Genomic DNA, 18,276 nt, shown 5'->3' on the forward strand with positions numbered 1-18,276 from the left:
ACTTTGCATTGGTCCATTCCTTCTTTATTCCTCCAGGAAATGTATGAACAAGGTGACAACCGAGTGTTACCATTCCTCTTGTCAACAGGTACAGAGTCTGGGTGTGTAAGGACACTCCCCACTGGCAAGGAGAAAAGTAACATCCAGGTGTCCATTTATTCATACATTTCCAGGAGGAATAACAGAGGAATGGCACAATGCAGTGTTTTAAATGGGTGATCCTGGCTGCTTTTTTCCAGAGATGGCGCCATACCTGACTATAGGTTGTGTCTGATAGTGCGGCTCAGTTACATTGAAGTGAATACTGCACACAACATGTGGCGCAGATTTGGAAGGAAGAAGTCTTTTTTCCTAGTCCTGAACAACCCCTTTAAGGCCCCTTTCACACGGGCATCACGTTTTGGCTCCGGAGGCGTCCCGGGTGCAATGCGGCAAACCCGCGCGAGTAGGTACCCAATTGCAGTCAGTTTTGACTGCGATTGCGTTCCGTTGTTCAGTTTTTATTGCGCAGGTGCAATGCGTTTTGCACGCTCGTGATAAAAAGTACCCAGACCCGAACTTCTTCATAGAAGTTCAGGTTTGGGTTCAAGGTTGTGTAGATTGTATTATTTCCCCTTATAACATGTGAGGAAAATAATAGCATTCTGAATACAGAATGCATAGTACAATAGGGCTGGAGGGGTTAAAATAAATAAATAATTTAACTCACCTTAATCCACTTGTTCGCGCAGCCGGCATCTCTTCTGTCTTATTCTTTGAGGAATAGGACCTTTGATGACGTCACTGCGCTCATCACATGGTCCATCACATGATCTTTTACCACGGTGATGGATCATGTGATGGACCATGTGGTGAGCGTAGTGACGTCACCACAGGTCCTTTTCCTGTGCACAGCAAAGATGAAGACAGAAGAGATGCCGGCTGCGCGATCAAGTGGTTTAAGGTGAGTTACATTTTTTATTTTATTTTTTTTAACCCCTCTATTGTACTATGCATTCTGTATTAAGAATGCTATTATTTTCCCTTATAACCATGTTATAAGGGAAAATAATAATGATCGGGTCTCCATCCTGATCGTCTCCTAGCAACCGTGCATGAAAATCACACCGCATCCGCACTTGCTTGCGGATGCTTGCAATTTTCACTCAGCCCCATTCACTTCTATGGGGCCTGCGTTATGTGAAAAAACGCACAAAGAGGAGCATGCTGCGATTTTCACGCAACGCACAAGTGATGCGTGAAAATCGCCGCTCATGTGCACAGCCCCATAGAAATGAATGGGTCTGGATTCAGTGCGGGTGCAATGCGTTCACCTCACGCATCGCATCCGCGCGGAAATCTCGCCCGTGTGAAAGAGGTGCACAGAGCAAAATATCTGAGAGTAAACAAATTAAAATCTGCTTTTCTTCCAAAAACAGCGCCACTCATATTCATAGGCTGTGTCTGGTATTGCAGCTCAGCTCCATTCAAGTGGCGCTGTTTGTGCAAGAAAAGCAGATTTCAATTTTTTTTTACTAATCTGAGACAAACCTCTTTAATCCGTTATGACTGAAAAATATGTAGATCAAGCCGCTGATCTTTCACAACTGAAGGCCTGATAAATGGAACTGATCTTTCTAGCAGCATACACATAAATACACATAATCTTTTCTGGTCGTGTCGATATCCATTATCATTAGTGGAAACTTGTGTGCGCCTACATCTATGTGTACGGTATGATAGAAGTGTTGCACTGATAACATCACATTACCTTGATCTATTAGGTAGATTCTCCATTCCGTATTGAACGAGAGACGCGCTCTTCTCAAGTGGACTGTAACTTTTCTTGTGGAGTTTCCCGCGGTGTAGTTCCGGCTCAAGGGAAGATGCAAGTTCCCCTCCAGTTTCGGCCACGTCTCGTGGACATGGAGAGTGTGGACTATTTTCATGTTACTCCAGTTGGGAATCTCACACGGACAGTGCTCAAGGTTTCTGGAAGTTGTAAAGGTAACATTTCACTAAATATTGGGGTAAGAGCAGAACATTGGTCAGTATTTGCATTTCTGCGCATTAATAGATGTGCTCCTCGATGCTCTACACCAGGGATCAGCAACCTTTCGACACTCCAGCTGTTGTGAAACTATAATTTCCAGCATGCTCCATTTATTTCTATGTGAGTTCTTAGAAGAGCAGAGCAAGTATGCTGGGAGTTGTAGTTTAACATCAACTGGAGTGCCGGAGGTTGCCTACCCCTGCTCTACAGCCGTGCTTCCGAACCAGTGGCTTAGGAGCCACATGCGCCTCTTGGGCCCCCAGCTGCAGATACTATTGTGGACTTGTGGCACCAAGGGGGTAACACTACTTACCACAGTCAGAGCCATATAGTCAGCTGTGCCAGTAAAAACCATTCCTCCCCTGGATGCTGGATAGTTAATAACTGTTAGATCGGTAGCGCCTGACCACTGGAACGCCCATTGATCACGAGAACGGGGCTCTGAGGCATGCCCGTATGAATGGAGTTGACGGCTGAGCATGCACGCTGTGTAGGCACCCTGGCTCACAAAATAAATGGTACAAAAACGCAGCACAACACGTTCTTGTGGTTCTTCCGGTAAAAATAAATAAATAACTATATATGTTTTTTTTTTTTTTTGTTTTGTTTTTTTTACAATGGAACTCTATGGTGAATGGATGCCACTGTATGGCATCAGTCTGAGGCATCCGTTTAATGAATACGTTTTTTGTATACGTTAAACGGATGTGAACCTAGCCTTACAGTGCCAACCTTCAGTGCCCCAAAGAGAGGAACTCCAGGGTGAAGGTCATCACTAGCTTCATGGGTCAGGATTAACTAATGCTCTGAAAGCAATCATGCATTTTCCTCACTTACAGGGTATTTGCTTGGAATCATTACTTTGCAGGGCCCCGTGTTTCTCTCCAGGCGTCTTTACTGAATTTTGGTTTGCTGCAATTGGGTGAGAAGCTTCTACGAACCCTAGAAATCACCAACACCTCAGATGTGCCCGCAGTCTACCAGTTTGACATTGACAGTACTGAAAGCATTTTCTCTTTCGATCATCTGTATGGGAATTTGGGTCCCAAGGAGACTCGGAGCTTAAAGATCACCTTCTGTCCCATGCATCCGATCCCACACTATCGGAGGGTCGCCTGTCTCATCCATCACCAGGTACCACCATAACCAGGAATAAACACTTGCCCTTCAGATTTATTTAAGGACATTTGTAGATGACTGGCTTCTCCTGCTTTCTCTAGGATCCTCTGTTTGTGGATTTGATTGGCACTTGTCACTCGGATATGGAGAAGCCCGCCATTGTGCTTCCAAAACATCTGTCTGTCTACAGAACAAATACGGCACGTGGACTATCTGTCTTCTCTCCTGACATTCTGGACGCCATGCTGGAAAGTGGAAAGCTCAGGACAGACCCCACTGGAGCACTCACTCTTCTTGAACAGGTAAGGCTACTTTCACACTTGAGGCAGAGGATTCCGGCAGGCAGTTCGGTCGCCGGAACTGCCTGCCGGATCTGGCAATCCGGACGCAAACTGATGGCATTTGTCAGATGGATCCAGATCTGTCTGACAAATGCATTGAAATACCGGATCCGTCTCTCCGGTGTCATCCGGAAAAACTGATCCGGTATTCTTTTTTTTTTTTTTTTTTTTTTAAAGGTCTGCCGGATCCGTTTTGCCAGAACATTTAATGCCGGATCCGACACTTAATACACTTCAAGGTAAACTAATGCCGGCATTTCGGCAAGTGTTCAGTATTTTTGGAAGGAGAGAAAATCGCAGCATGCTGCGATATCTTCTCTGTCCAAAAAACGTAAGAGGGACTGAACTGATGCATCCTGAACGGATTGCTCTCTATTCAGAATGCATTAGGATAAAACTGATCAGTTTTTCCGGTATTGAGCTCCTGTGACGGAACTCAATACCGGAAAACAAAAACGCGTGTGAAAGTACCCTTAAATTTTTTAAAAATATTCTTTTTATTGTAGTTTTCAATTATAATCAGAACATTTGATTCTTTTTTTATGGTTCAATAAGATTTTATTATTATAATTATCAAATACAATCATAATAGAACATCCCAAATTGCAGTATACATACCGCATACAAAGATACATTGCGACATGCAATCATGAACAGCAATACGGCATAAAGGACAAGGTATAAACATGTATCAGTATCTGTATAACAAACAGTCAGCTGACAAAAAATCAGCGAAAACAAAGGCCCTAAAGGGCTTAATAAGGCCTCAAACAAATGATGTATAGGCCAATAATTCTAGACAAACTTGACATAAAAGGGGGGAAGACAGGGTGACACACAAGGGGAGGGGGGGGGGAGAAATCATAGGTCATATCTAGAGAATAGCTAGGTACTATTAAGGAGGAGAATCAGGGAGAACCCCAGATGCCAACCAAACCGAAAACGACATAGATGATCTAAACCTGGACCATGGCTCCCAACTCCTAAGAAACGCCGGAATCTTGTTGTGATCAGAGGCATACATCTCTTCCCTGTGTAACAGCTCATCCAGTGCAGAGGCCCAAGTGATCCTTTTCAAACTCTCTGTTGACTTCCAATTGCGTGGGATAATTTGCCTCATGGCCAGCATAAAGAGCCGCAATGAACCTTTCTTAACATGTGAGATCCGCCCCGGGAAAATAGAAAGCAGAGCGATGGAAGGGGAAAATGCAATGGAGGCCCGGAATAGAAAATTATAAAGCTTGAAGACATCTTTCCATAATGGGTTAAGCCTCGGACAATCCCACCATATATGGGTCATAGTCCCCCTAGCACCATGGCATCGCCAACATAGTTCAGAAACCGAGGGGTAGAACCGATGCAGTTTCTCCGGTGTCCGATACCATCTGGTAAGTATTTTATAGTTGAGTTCTTGTAAATTACACGATATAGAGATCTTATGCGTGAAAAGCAAAGAGCGTTTCCATTGATCCCCAGTAAAAGTATTACCTAATTCCGTCTCCCAATCAAGCATAAACTTGAGTTTGGGGTAGGAATCTCCAGATTGGCTGCCCTCAGTCACCTCGGTGTTCAGCATGATGTAAAGCAAGGAAATAGCATGGCCAGGGGCAGCCTGAGCAACACATAGCTTTTCAAAATCCGTTAGAGATGTATGGGACTGCAAACCAGGCATCAGAGATCCAACAAATCCCCTGAGTTGAAAATAGAGGAACCATCTTCCAGGAGATGATGGGAGTATGTGCGATAGGTCCTCAAGAGGGCGTATCCCAGTAGAAGTTGATTCTTTTTTTTACAAGGTTTTTTAGAATCTTAGTCCCTTTTTTTGTAGAATAGGTTACATTTTTAATGGGGATGTTGCATCAGGGTATGGCCGCACGTTCAGGTTCCTGTATGCAGTTTTAGAAGGCAAAACCAGGAGTGAATTCAAAAAGGAGGAGAAGTTGTATTTGTCCTTTATACTTTCTCTCCATTTTATGATCCGCTGATGATTTGCATGCAGAAACCTGACATGTCGCCATGTTGTTATGCAGCTAGGTTTTAGGGTCCCACACTTGTCCATATCAAACCCGTCAATCCCTGCTAAGTGTAGTAAATGAAGATCTAACTTACTTGCTCGAGTCTTATCTCTAGCGGCATCGGGTGCATGTGTATTGGGCTGATAAAGCTGGGCTGATGGTACCCAAAGCTTCACTGCACATGCAGTGCATATCAGACACATGCACTGTGAAGTGAGGTGCACCTTCATTAGCGCCCGATACCATAGAGATTAACCCACCGAAGAAGATGTCCTGTAGGGTGAAATCTGCAGCGAAACTCCCCACAAATCCGCATGTTTAACAAATGCAAATTTTGTACCTGACATTCCTGCAAATCTGTAGCAGATTTTTCTGTGCATGATTTGCTTTTTCATGTCTTTCTCTTGATCTTTGGATTTTTTTTAACCTGGTTGGATTTCATCTGTTCACTTCTTCTTCCCAGGATGCTGATAACCTACCCCATGAGCAGTGCATCCTCCGTGACGCTGCCTCTGAATTCTTTGATGACGAGTTTAACCACGAAGCCTCCAAGCCGACATCCCATATCGCTGCCAGCACCAGAGATTTTGACTTTGGCCGCTGTGAATGCAGCTCCCAAGAACCCCTACCGCTTTCTCTGACCAATCACACAAAGGGAAAAGTGACCGTCGTCTGGACTTGCAAACCAGACAGCCCTTACCGGATCACCCCCGAGCGGACCGAGATCCCACCACTCAAGTCCACAGCCTTCAGAGTCATCTTCCATCCATCACAAATAAACGCATTGTATGCTGCAGAACTGGAGGGATTTGTCTTCTATAAGGTGAGCGCATAGAGAAGTGTGAAGGCCCAATTGTGTCCGAGTGATCACAACTGGTCAGAGTACGGCCGGATTCACGTGTCGCTGTCTTTCTGAAAAGCGCAACGTTTTTCATGGAATTTTTCATGATATTTTTAACAGTGTGGGTTGTTTTTTTTAACCCAGATTTAACATTAGGCTGCTTCTACACAAGCGTTTGCAGCCCTTGTATGGGCCGGATTTTATGTACCGGAATCCATTGATAATGTTGTATAATTTCCGTCGGCATTTGAAATCCGCAGCATGTCCGAGTTTTATGCGCATTTGCTTCCAAACATGCACATTACAGTCTATGGGAGTGCATAAAAAATGCAGTAAGGACGGAATACGCATATAAATCTAGATGAAATACTGAAGCAAAACTGATGGTATATCATCAGGAATCCGTGCGCATTCTAGAGCCAGAATATGGACGGATTTCAATACGTTTGTGTGAAAGCGGTATTTCAGGTTTTTAATATTGATGACCTATCCTTGTCAATATAACATTCTGGGGGAGATATATCAAAACTGGTGTAAAGGACTGGTTTAGTTGTTCACAGCAACCAATCAGATTCCACCTTTCATTTTCAGCACTTCTTTTGAAAATGAAAGGTGGAATCTGATTGGTTGCTGTGGGCAACTAAGCCAGTCCTTTACACCAGCTTTGATAAATCTCCCCCTCTGTTTTCACTTTCTCATTATACGGTTTTTAGAGCAGCTTCATGTGGAAAAACTTGATTTTTTTTATTTTAGCACAAGCCAGCAACATAGCAAAATGTGAAAAAAGTGAAAGGGTCTGAAGACTTTACGAATGCCCTATACACACCGTTTTTGTGCCGTTTTTTCAAACTGCAGCATGCTTTAGACCAGGCATCCTCAAACTGTTGTAAAACTACAACTCCCACAATGCCCTGCTGTACAGGCTGATACCTGTAGGCTGTTCGGGCATGCTGGGAGTTGTAGTTTTGCAACAGCTGGAGGGCCGCAGTTTGAGGATGCCTGCTTTAGACAGTGTTTTGTTTTGTTTTTTCTGCTGATTTCTCCATAGACTTTGAAAAACACCAAAATATATGCAAGCAACAAATGTAATAAAATAAAAAAAAGTTTCACCAAAAATGCTTGTAAATCGTGTTATGTAAAACAGTAGAATGTCGTGACCTGGACGGAGAACATGAGCAACAAAACAAAAACGTTGCATGACTACATCATCCAATGGCAGCAAGCATGGTGAACATTCAGTCTGTGACATCAGGCCTTTAGATTATCTGTTCTATCCAACTTCTCAACTGTCCTGACAATCTTTCTTGAGTTTGTTGTGTCACAATCATGATAACTTGTGGGTCGCTACTGCGCTACCCTGCGCTCTTGCTCCTGTCATACTGCTAGGTGAATATGAATATTGTCCGGTGGAAATGGATGAAAATTGTAAACCCTTAATACTAGAGAACTTTACTTGTCAATTTCTGCACTATGCAGTCAATATCAATCTTTTGTCCGCAGGTTTTGCGTGATTACCGCAACGTGAAGGATATCACCATTTGTCCGCCGTGGTGCATCACACTTCGAGCGAGGGGTCATACTTTTTCACTGGGACAAGAACATTTTGTTCCCAGATGTCTTCTAGATTCTTCACGGATGGTAAGAAATGTAATAGCGAGATTTATTGGTAAGATGTATGACATGGAGCTTCACATTCTGTCCATCCGTTGCAGGTTTTTCCGCCAGCTAAGCAGGATGGTCACACTTATCGTACTTTACTGCTGCAGAATACAGGGCCTACAATCATGACTTTTGTGATGGATGAAAACAGCTGCCCTGGTGTCAAAGTGAAACCAATCTCTGGTCAGCTGGACCCTGGATCACATCAGATCTTACTACTGAGGACCAGTCCTGCTGAAAGTGGACTAGTAAAACACACTGTGCCGCTGCAGCTGAATTACAGCCCTGACTATACTCAGGTGAGTAACATAGTCTTCCCCAACTTAGGCCCCTTTCACACGGGGCGAGTATTCCGCGCGGATGCGATGCGGGAGGTGAACGCATTGCACCCGCACTGAATCCTGACCCATTCATTTCTATGGGGCTGTGCACACGAGCAGTGATTTTCACGCATCACTTGTGTGTTGCGTGAAAATCGCAGCATGCTCCTCTTTGTGCGTTTTTCACGTAACGCAGGCCCCATAGAAATGAATGGGGTTGCGTGAAAATCGCAAGCATCCGCAAGCAAGTGCGGATGCGGTGCGATTTTCACGCACGGTTGCTAGGAGACGATCGGGGTGGAGACGCGATCATTATTATTTTCCCTTATAACATGGTTATAAGGGAAAATAATAGCATTCTGAATACAGAATGCATAGTACAATAGCGCTGGAGGGGTAAAAAAAAATAATTTAACTCCCTTTAATCCACTTGTTCGCGCAGCCGGCATCTCTATTGTCTTCTTTTTTGCTGTGTGCAGGAAAAGGACCTGTGGTGACGTCACTCCGGTCATCACATGGTCCGTCACATGATCTTTTACCATGGTGATGGATCATGTGATGGACCATGTGATGACCGGAGTGACGTCATCAAAGGTCCTTTTCCTGCACACAGCAAAAAAGAAGACAGAAGAGATGCGCGAGCAAGTGGATTAAGGTGAGTTAAATTATTTTTTATTTTTTTTAACCCCTCCAGCCCTATTGTACTATGCATTCTGTATTCAGAATGCTATTATTTTCCCTTATAACCATGTTATAAGGGAAAATAATACAATCTACAGAACACCAATCCCAAGCCCGAACTTCTGTGAAGAAGTTCGGGTTTGGGTACCAAACATGCGCAATTTTTCTCACGCTAGTGGAAAACGCATTACAATGTTTTGCACTCGCGCGGAAAAATCGTGCATGTTCCCGCAACGCACCCGCACCTTTTCCCGCAACGCCCGTGTGAAAGAGGCCTTATATTTTCAGCAAAGGCTCCAACATATTCCACTGTATAGCCTGACAGTAGCATATCTTGCTATTAGGGTTCCATTGTGAAAAAGAAAAAAATAATCATACTGCACGATATACATTTCTTTGCAGTGGCCCGCTATGTAGTAAAGCACAATCTGCTGCACTTTCCTATACAGCTGTAAAAAGGTTTGCTGGTGTATGAAGCCCTATGGGTACATTTAACATATGCGCCAGGAGTTTTTCCTAGCGCATACTGTACACGTAAGTAGGGCTCGGTGTGCACAGTGTCTTAGACATATCTTTTTCTAAGAAAGCAGGCTGACAGCCAATATAGCCGCCATTACGGCTCCTCCTCCCTAGGTATGCAAGGATCTATTCCCTGCCTCAGAATTTTCATGAATAGAAAGAAGGATGACAAAATGGTGACATCCCTAGTGACAACCCTTGTGGAGGCTGTAGTGGAAGCCTTATTAGTTGTCAACCTGGCTGGCCTGATAATTCTTTAAAGGCAAGTAACAAGCTCATCGTTTAATAGATTTGCAGTATGTTGTATTCGCACATGATGGTGGTTATGCTGCACACAGCGGCGCCATTAATGCATTGAAGAGTGTGCACTCCACTGGGCGGTTTTGCTTGAGGTTTTCCAGGTGTGCGATTGACCTCTTGACTCTAGGGGTTTTTCACACGACCGTCCGTAATTTGCGGAACGGAACAGGAGGCCCATTATAGAAATGCCTAGTCTTGTCCGCAAAACGGACATGATTCATAATTTTTGTGGGGCTACGTAACGGAGCAACGGATGCGGACAGCACAAGGAGTGCTGTCCGCATATTTTGCGGCCCCGTTGAAGTGAATGCGGCTCGGATGCGGACCAAAACCACGGTCGTGGGAATGAGCCCTAAGGACAGAATGCTCTATATACACAAATCAATATTTAACACTCTTTCTATGGTCGCTGATTCGTAGAATCTCACAGAATAGCTAACATCCATTTCCATTTCTCTGTATTTTTTATTTGGCAGGAGATTGTCTTGTTCTCGCGAGCAGAAAGCCCACAACTCTCCCTGGAGTCGGAAGGAAAACTTTACTTTAAGCCGACTTGCGTGGGGAGCCAGTCTGAGCGCCTGTATTCCATAAGGAACCTCTCCAGGCTCCCTGTGCACTTCGAGTGGAGGATCCAGCAGGCAGACCTGCAATACCTTTCAGTTAATCCAAGATCAGGAATTATCAGACCAAATGAAACCTTGGTAAGACGCCAGGGAGTAACCAGCTGGGGGTGAGCCTGCACAGTCTCACTCTATCATCAGTTACATCCCCAACTGGTAACACCCCTCTGTATCCTTACTGCAGACTGCTAGCAATTCATTCATAACTCCTAGTAGAAATAATAAAAGAATGGTACAACATAGAGCCATAAGAATAGATGCTTCAGAACTGTTATTACATGGGGAATGCATGAAGCTATTAAAACAGGAATGTCAGGAGAGGGGACAGGTCTTCTTTAAGGCCTTTTCAGACCAGGGGTTTGTGCAGCCTGTTTATATTGATGACTTATCCTCAGGATACAGGAAAAAAAGAACAATGCAGCCGCACTCTGCAAACAAAAATAAAGCATATAACATTCTGGTGCTAATGCTACGCTTATTTTGCAAATTTGAGACTCTTGGCAAATACATGTACAAAATTATTTGAGCCCGTCTGCCAAACGTCAAGGCGATCTCTTATCAGAAGGGAACCTAACACTAAATCCTACCTGTTGTGTGCCATAATGGCCACCACAAAATTCAGGGAGTGCAGGTTCCACATGCATGCTGGGTCCACTCATGGTGCCATAATGGCCTCCATTAAATCCAGGGAGCGAGCGCTCCGTACAGTATTAGAATGTATTGGCTCCAATGAGTCGAAGTTATTACTTTGCAAAGTGTCGCTGGACTCCGGGTAATAACTTTATAAATTGTTTTCTACTGTAAAACAACATTTCCCGAACTCGGGTTCAGTTCCAAGTGGTACCTTGGAAGTGAACCCCAGAAGGTCGGGAAATGTTTTTTTTACAGTAGAAATTTATGAAGTTATTACAATTTATGAAGTTATTACCCGAAGTCCCGCGAGACTTCGCAAACTAATATCTTCGGCTCATCGGAGCCAATACATTCTAATACTGTACGGAGCGCTCGCTCTGTACAGTATTGAAACAAAGTTTTATGCGAATCGACTTTGGATGTTTCATCCGAAGACGATTCGCTCATCCCTAGTCGCCACTTAAGCCCCTGTTACACAGGGTGATTTTCGGGCCAAGTATTCCCAGGGACACTCATTCCTGATAACTGGTCTGTATAATCGTGTTGTGATCAGTTGATAAATGAGACATCACTCGTCTGTTGGCTGATTTGCACCTTGCATCCGAATGGAATATGTAAGATTACACACAGACATGTGCCGATGATAATCAGCAGAACTAAATGAGGGAGGAATGACTGTGGTAGCAATGATGTGACCATGCGGCCCCCAGACTAAAACAGATTGTGCACCCTGCTTTAGATCCATTTCAGATACATATTGGCCTAACTCGATCCATGTTATTGTGTCTGACAGGCACAGAGGTGGTCATTTGTGCCGCAAGAAAAACAAAATTACTTTATTAAAGCCACTGTACTAACATGGCTGGACGATCGAAGCCCGAAGAAGCGCTACATCCTGCGTATCAATGGCGAGGGCTGCAGCGGCTGGTTGTCGGTAAGTAAGGCTGCAGCGCGATCTAAGACTCTTCTTCCATGTCGTCCGTCCCACCTATCGTGTATTACACCTTGTCTCCCCCAGACGGAGCAGGAGTCGGTCGACCTGGGGAACATTTTGGTCGGGAGTTTTCAGTCATGTGATCTGCTTCTATCAAATGAGGGTGATTGCACGCTGGAGTATACACTCAGCGCTAAACAGGAGGTTTCGGGGCCATGTGACCCTGATGATGTCATCAATGACCCTGTGGGTGAGTAACTATATACACATAATATGCTACCTATTATACATTATTGTGGTACATGACATTTTAGAATGTAACGTTCCGAAATTTTCAAACTTTCTTTGCGTTTCAGTGTCTCTCTGTTTTCAACATCTCAGCTAGCGATCAGTGAATTGAAGCATTCCTTTTTACATCCTTACCGCTCACTTGCGTATTACAGATGTACGATAATTCCTTTTATTTCAGTGTTATACACAGTCGAGTCACATTATTATGACCACGTGTTACATAAAGGGATGGCATATCCTAGCAACATGTCCTCATTTTCTAAGATTGGAACATCCCTTTAAGCTTTATTTACACAAGACTCTGTTTCAAATGGATACCACTATACTGTGCCAGGTCATATGATGGACCCAAACGCTGCCGGATGAACTTTTATAATGGGGTCCGTTGTGATGTCTGACATTTTGACGACAAAAACAATGCTACATGCAAACATCTTAGATTTTTTTTCGGCCCGCGCTCAAGTCTGTGTCCGTGGCCCGCCATTCACGGCTGACTTATCTTCTCTCTTTTTCTCCACAGCTCTGGAGTTTGAAGATGAGAAGGGCAGACTGCCAGCACGTACCAAGCTGAGGATCAGAGCCATGGCTCGTCCTGCCCGCCGCCTCGCCTACACCTGGACAATCAACTACTGCGTCTTCTCTCCAAAAGGTCTGTTCGTTTCAGTGTAACACGAAGACCTTGGTAACTCCTTCACAGCAGATGGAAGCCGTGCTTTACCGCAGCAAATTCGTTAGATGGCTCCGCGCTGTTCAGTCTTCCGTATTAGATGAATAATAATTAGTGATGAGTAAAGTGAATCTTCTACTGGTTCTGTTAACTTGTCATCTAGCATGTTCACATGCCGTGGGACTGCACCGTGTGTTTCATGGGTTGTGTCTGGTTTTGCAGCTGAATGGAACTGAGCTGCAATACCGCACACATCCTGTGGACAGGTAGGGCTCGTTTATTTGGAAGAAGCCATGTTTTCCTGTGCAGTAACCTGCCACGAATGTTAGTCAATCTGACTGTTCTCTGTCTGCAGCTCTGGATCCTGCAGAGGCCGTCAGTGAGGAGCGCTTTCTATGTACTGTGACGGCACAGGGTGTATACCCAACCTTCTCTGTGGTGGAAGCATGTCCGGCCGGTAGCGCTGGTGCCCTCAGCAAGACCCAGCTCTGGAAGCTCTTTTCTCTGAAAAGATTAAATTCCTGCCTGCAAAGTGACCCCACACCAGGAGAGCTCATATACAGGGTGCCCACACAACACAGGTATCACCAGATGGGGTATTGCGGCTGGAAAGCAGCATCCTGATTCCTTACTAGGAATGAAACCTGAACTATTCTGAACCCGCAGACAATATGATAAATGGCATTTTTGTACTTCCTGCACAGCACCCGCAGATGTCCTTCTGCAAACACTCCGGTTCTCCTGGACTTCAACTTCGGAGCTGCGCCTGTAGGATCAGAGCCATTCGTCGCCGTGCTTCTACTGGAAAATAAAGGGGTATTACCTGTCAGCTGGTGAGTGTGCGGTGAGGTAGTATGACAAACTATGGCCCGAGCATTCCCACCTTGTACGCCTCACTGTTCTATTGGTCACACACAATGGGGGTTTATACACCTGGTGACTGCATGTGATGTAAACGTCCGGACCCGGTCATACTTTATTACATATACCCTGCACAGTGGTCCCATTTATTTCTTTAGTGGCTTATTCTCACATCATGGCTTTTGCAGCAATTTTCCAAAAATTGCGGCAAAAAAAATGCAACGTGTTAATAAATCCTTAAGGGGTATTTCAGGGTTTTTCTATTAACAGCCTATCCTCAGGAGGCAGAGGGAGCAATGGTGCAGCGTGACTTGGGCCCGCCCTCGGTGCACTTAACTGCTCATTTGGTTATGGATTGAAAGTACTTTTTTTCCAGAAAGAAGCAATAGATCACTAAGTAAAAGCTTTCAATACATTCAGTCGAGCGGGTACTTTTACACTAGCGTTAGTGTGATCCGGCAGGCAGTTCCATCGTTGGAGCTGCCTGCCGGATCCGCCAATCAGTGTCACAACTGACAGCATTTGTAGACGGATCCAGGGGCGGATCCGTCTACAAATGCATTGCAATAACGGATTCGTCTCTCCGCTTGTCATGCGGATGGACGGACCCGTCTTGCAGTCTTTTTCACAGTTTTCCCGGTCTGCGCATGCGATCCGTCCTTCAGTTGTTTCGCAATGCCGGATCCGGCACTAATGCAAGTCAATGGGAATTAATGCCGGATCCGGCATTCCGGCGACTGATCAGGCATTTTGGTCGGACATAATACCACAGCATGCTGCGGTATATTATGTCCGGCCAAAACACCTGACAGTGACTTAACGGAAGGCATACTGATGCAAACTGAACGGATTTCTATCCATTCACAATGCATTGGGATATGCCTGATCAGTTCTTTTCCGCCATAAAGCCCTTTTGACGGAACTCTATGCCGGAAAAGAATAACGCAAGTCTGAAAGTACCCACAAGACATGGGCCTGGTTTAACAGCCGGGAAAACACCCAAAAAGTTATGTAGTGTGGCAGCAACCCTATGCCCTTGTTGCTTGGCCTCTTTTTCCAGGCTTTTAATATTGACGACCTATCCACAGGATAGGTCATCAATATCAACCCGGCGGGGGTCCGCCAATGAGCTGTATGAAGAGAAGGCATGTGCCGTCTCCTGTCTCCCTTCCTGCTTCCCATAGACAGAGCAGCAGCGAGCAGGAAGAGAGACAGGAGAGCCTTCTGTTCATACAGATGATCGGCGGGGTGCCGGGTGTCGGACCCCCCACTTATCTGATATTAATGACCTATCCTGAGTATAGGTCATCAATATTAAAAGCCTGGAAAACCCCTTTAATCCCTTGTCCCGCCATGCACTTACTTATGGCTGCCACTATGGGGGGATTTGTCTGTATTTTCTGATTAACGAAATCTTAGTATATTTTTGGGGGGTCTGATTCCTATGAGGTTTGTGCTCTTCCGTAGGGATTTTTTGTTTCCAGCGGATCAGCAGATAGAACTGGAATTCTGGGCTGAGACCTGGGAGTTTGACCCCAGCGAGATTCACCAGATGAGAATTCAGGACAATAAGCTGTTTACCATTAGCCCCAAAGCAGGAAATCTAAAACCAGGGCAGCAGCAAGCGGTACAGCTAACCTACAGGTGAGTGACACAGATACACGCGCCGTACACTGGACCACAGGCTCCCAAACCTGTATTGTCATATATGACAGTTAGAATTTACAATCCGTCTCGTCTGCGCTTTTTACAGCGGTGCTTGAAAGTTCACATACTTTTGGGACACGTTGGACGATTTTCCTCAATAAATAAATGGCCAAGTCTAATATTTTTTTACTCATTTGTTTAATTTCGTTCTTTTAATAGATATAGTGTAATGTCTTTTTAAAAGATATAATGTATTGAAAAACTTTTCTTATTTTCCTGTTGTTTTTTTTAGGGCCGAATTGGGAATAAAATAATAGCAATTCTATTTTTTGTTGAAGGGGGGGCAGGGCGGGGGGTTAGTTTATACCCGTCCATCATGCGCTATAAGTGACATGATAGGTTTATTCTGTGGGTCAGTACTAGGGATGAGTGAATCCGAAGTCGATTCGCATAAAACTTTGTTTCAAACTGTACGAAGCGAGCGCTCCTTACAGTATTAGAATGTATTGGCTCCGATGAGCCAAAGTTATTACTTTGCGAACTTCATAAATTGATTTCTACTGTAAAAAAAAAAACATTTCCTGAACTCGGATTCGATTCGGTTATTTACCAGGGCTGTACAATGCGCCACACAATGTCACTTTGAATTTTTGAATTTTTTTCGTGTTTTCTTCTGTGCACAGACATGATTTTGTCGGAACTGATCGTCTACCCGTCCTCCTAAAAGTATCACATGGCCGCGAGATTCTGGTATGTTGTATCATTATCCCTGGGCGAATGTGCTCCGTGGTCATCCATATTAAGATGATTTTGATGCTAGCCTTCCGTTACCAGGGCTAGGAAAATCCTAGGCGCCTAGTAGATATCTGTCAATGTCTATGAATTTATGAGAAACTGAAAAAGTATAATTGACCCTTACAGGAGTTTTCCAATTTTATTACCGCCATTGCCCCATTTTCAATTGAAATTGGAGAATCCACCTTTCGCTTTTCAGAGCCCCTTTGGAAAATAAAAAGTAGAATCTGATTGGTTGCTATGGGCAACAAAACCAGTTTTCCTTTACACCAGTTTTGATAAATCTCCCCCAATAAGTTCAACACTCTGTGCCGAATCATTGTTTGCCAGACACAGCGATGCACTTATTATAGAGGCTGTGCTTGGTATTGCAGCTCAGTCTTATTCACTTGAATGGAACTGAGGTGCAGAAATGCCATGTGATCCATGAACATGACATCGCAGGCCTCAAGAAGAGACTGTGTTGCTTGTGCGAGCGCCATGGCCTCTTTAATTAGCTGAATGTTATCCCCCCCCCCCCACGGATAACATTTAAAATAAAAGTTGCCTGCAGCCACCACTAGGGGGAGCTCCCTGCATCAGATGTATACTGTAGGTTTTAATAATATTGTATGCTGTCATAATATTGCATGCTATTGTATGCGGACCTAAAAATTACATGATGTCGAAAGGTGGAGACTTTAAATTCACTTGCCACACTGAGAGGTTGGATGCTTTGTGCCCTGAGGTAATACTCCGAGACTGCGAACTTTTGAAACCTAAAGCATTCATGTGCGGTTTTTCTTTTCCAGCTAAACTTCATTGGGGTCACAGTAGATAAGGAACAGCGCTACGTGCATTTCACCTCCACAAAACATCGCTTCACTCCAGTGGCCATTGGCACCTCAAGTCCTTCAAAACAGGTAAGAGGCTATTAGAATGGGTTGTCACTTTATATATTCTCACTATTTGGGTTGTCAGCGTATGCAACAAGAATTGTACTTGTATGGTGTTTCCCGAAGACACAGTTAGGCATTGAGTACCTTATGCAATTGGTTCTCCTCTGCCTACCAGGTGCAGCTGATTTGTATCTGATCTTACTTGTCATATGTCTCTAGATTTATGAGCTGTTCAATGGGGGCTCTGTGGCCGTAATCTATGAGATCCAGCTGGAACCCCTGAGGGAAGTCCAAGAACAGAACTACCACCACCCTATATTCCAGTGTCTGAACCCACGAGGGGAAATATTGCCAGGGGCAACTGCATTTGTGGAATGGATCTTCTCTCCACTGGAGGCAAGAACTTATTCGGTAAGCATTGTCTACACATTTTCCTATGCATTACCTACACTTATGAATTTCCTATGCATTGCCTACGCTTATGAATTTCCTATGCATTGCCTACGCTTATGAATTTCCTATGCATTGCCTACCTTTATCAATTTCCTATGAATTGCCTACGTTTATCAATTTCCTATGCATTGCCTACGTTTATCAATTTCCTATGCATTGCCTACGTTTATCAATTTCCTATGCATTGCCTACGTTTATCAATTTCCTATGCATTGCCTACGCTTATCAATTTCCTATGCATTGCCTACGCTTATCAATTTCCTATGCATTGCCTACGCTTATCGATTTCCTATGCATTGCCTACGCTTATCAATTTCCTATGCATTGCCTACGCTTATCAATTTCCTATGCATTGCCTACGCTTATCAATTTCCTATGCATTGCCTACGCTTATCAATTTCCTATGCATTGCCTACGTTTATCAATTTCCTATGCATTGCCTACGCTTATCAATTTCCTATGCATTGCCTACGCTTATCAATTTCCTATGCATTGCCTACGCTTATCAATTTCCTATGCATTGCCTACGCTTATCAATTTCCTATGCATTGCCTACGCTTAGGGTATGTTCACATGGGGAGTATATTGTACTGCGGATATTGTACTGAAGAAATGCGAGCGTCTGGTGCGGATTTCAAATCCACAGCATGTGAATTTATGCTGCAGATTT

The 18,276-nt window shown here is 44.2% G+C and overlaps 1 protein-coding gene across 1 annotated transcript in view; it reads left to right on the plus strand.

Moving 5' to 3' along the window:
- CFAP65 (cilia and flagella associated protein 65) overlaps positions 1 to 18,276 on the plus strand; it is a 46,164-nt gene that overhangs the window by 11,135 nt on the left and 16,753 nt on the right. Inside the window, exons 7-22 of the mRNA XM_040440034.1 lie at positions 1,764 to 1,986; positions 2,901 to 3,166; positions 3,253 to 3,453; positions 5,971 to 6,330; positions 7,849 to 7,986; positions 8,061 to 8,306; positions 10,304 to 10,528; positions 11,874 to 12,014; positions 12,099 to 12,264; positions 12,826 to 12,954; positions 13,328 to 13,553; positions 13,677 to 13,805; positions 15,301 to 15,477; positions 16,164 to 16,230; positions 17,067 to 17,177; positions 17,373 to 17,564. Coding sequence (XP_040295968.1) covers positions 1,764 to 1,986; positions 2,901 to 3,166; positions 3,253 to 3,453; positions 5,971 to 6,330; positions 7,849 to 7,986; positions 8,061 to 8,306; positions 10,304 to 10,528; positions 11,874 to 12,014; positions 12,099 to 12,264; positions 12,826 to 12,954; positions 13,328 to 13,553; positions 13,677 to 13,805; positions 15,301 to 15,477; positions 16,164 to 16,230; positions 17,067 to 17,177; positions 17,373 to 17,564 — 2,997 coding nt within the window. The remainder of the gene's footprint in view (positions 1 to 1,763; positions 1,987 to 2,900; positions 3,167 to 3,252; positions 3,454 to 5,970; positions 6,331 to 7,848; positions 7,987 to 8,060; positions 8,307 to 10,303; positions 10,529 to 11,873; positions 12,015 to 12,098; positions 12,265 to 12,825; positions 12,955 to 13,327; positions 13,554 to 13,676; positions 13,806 to 15,300; positions 15,478 to 16,163; positions 16,231 to 17,066; positions 17,178 to 17,372; positions 17,565 to 18,276) is intronic.

The sequence above is a fragment of the Bufo bufo genome, chromosome 7 (assembly GCF_905171765.1).
Source record: "Bufo bufo chromosome 7, aBufBuf1.1, whole genome shotgun sequence".
Classification (NCBI taxonomy): Eukaryota; Metazoa; Chordata; class Amphibia; order Anura; family Bufonidae; genus Bufo; species Bufo bufo.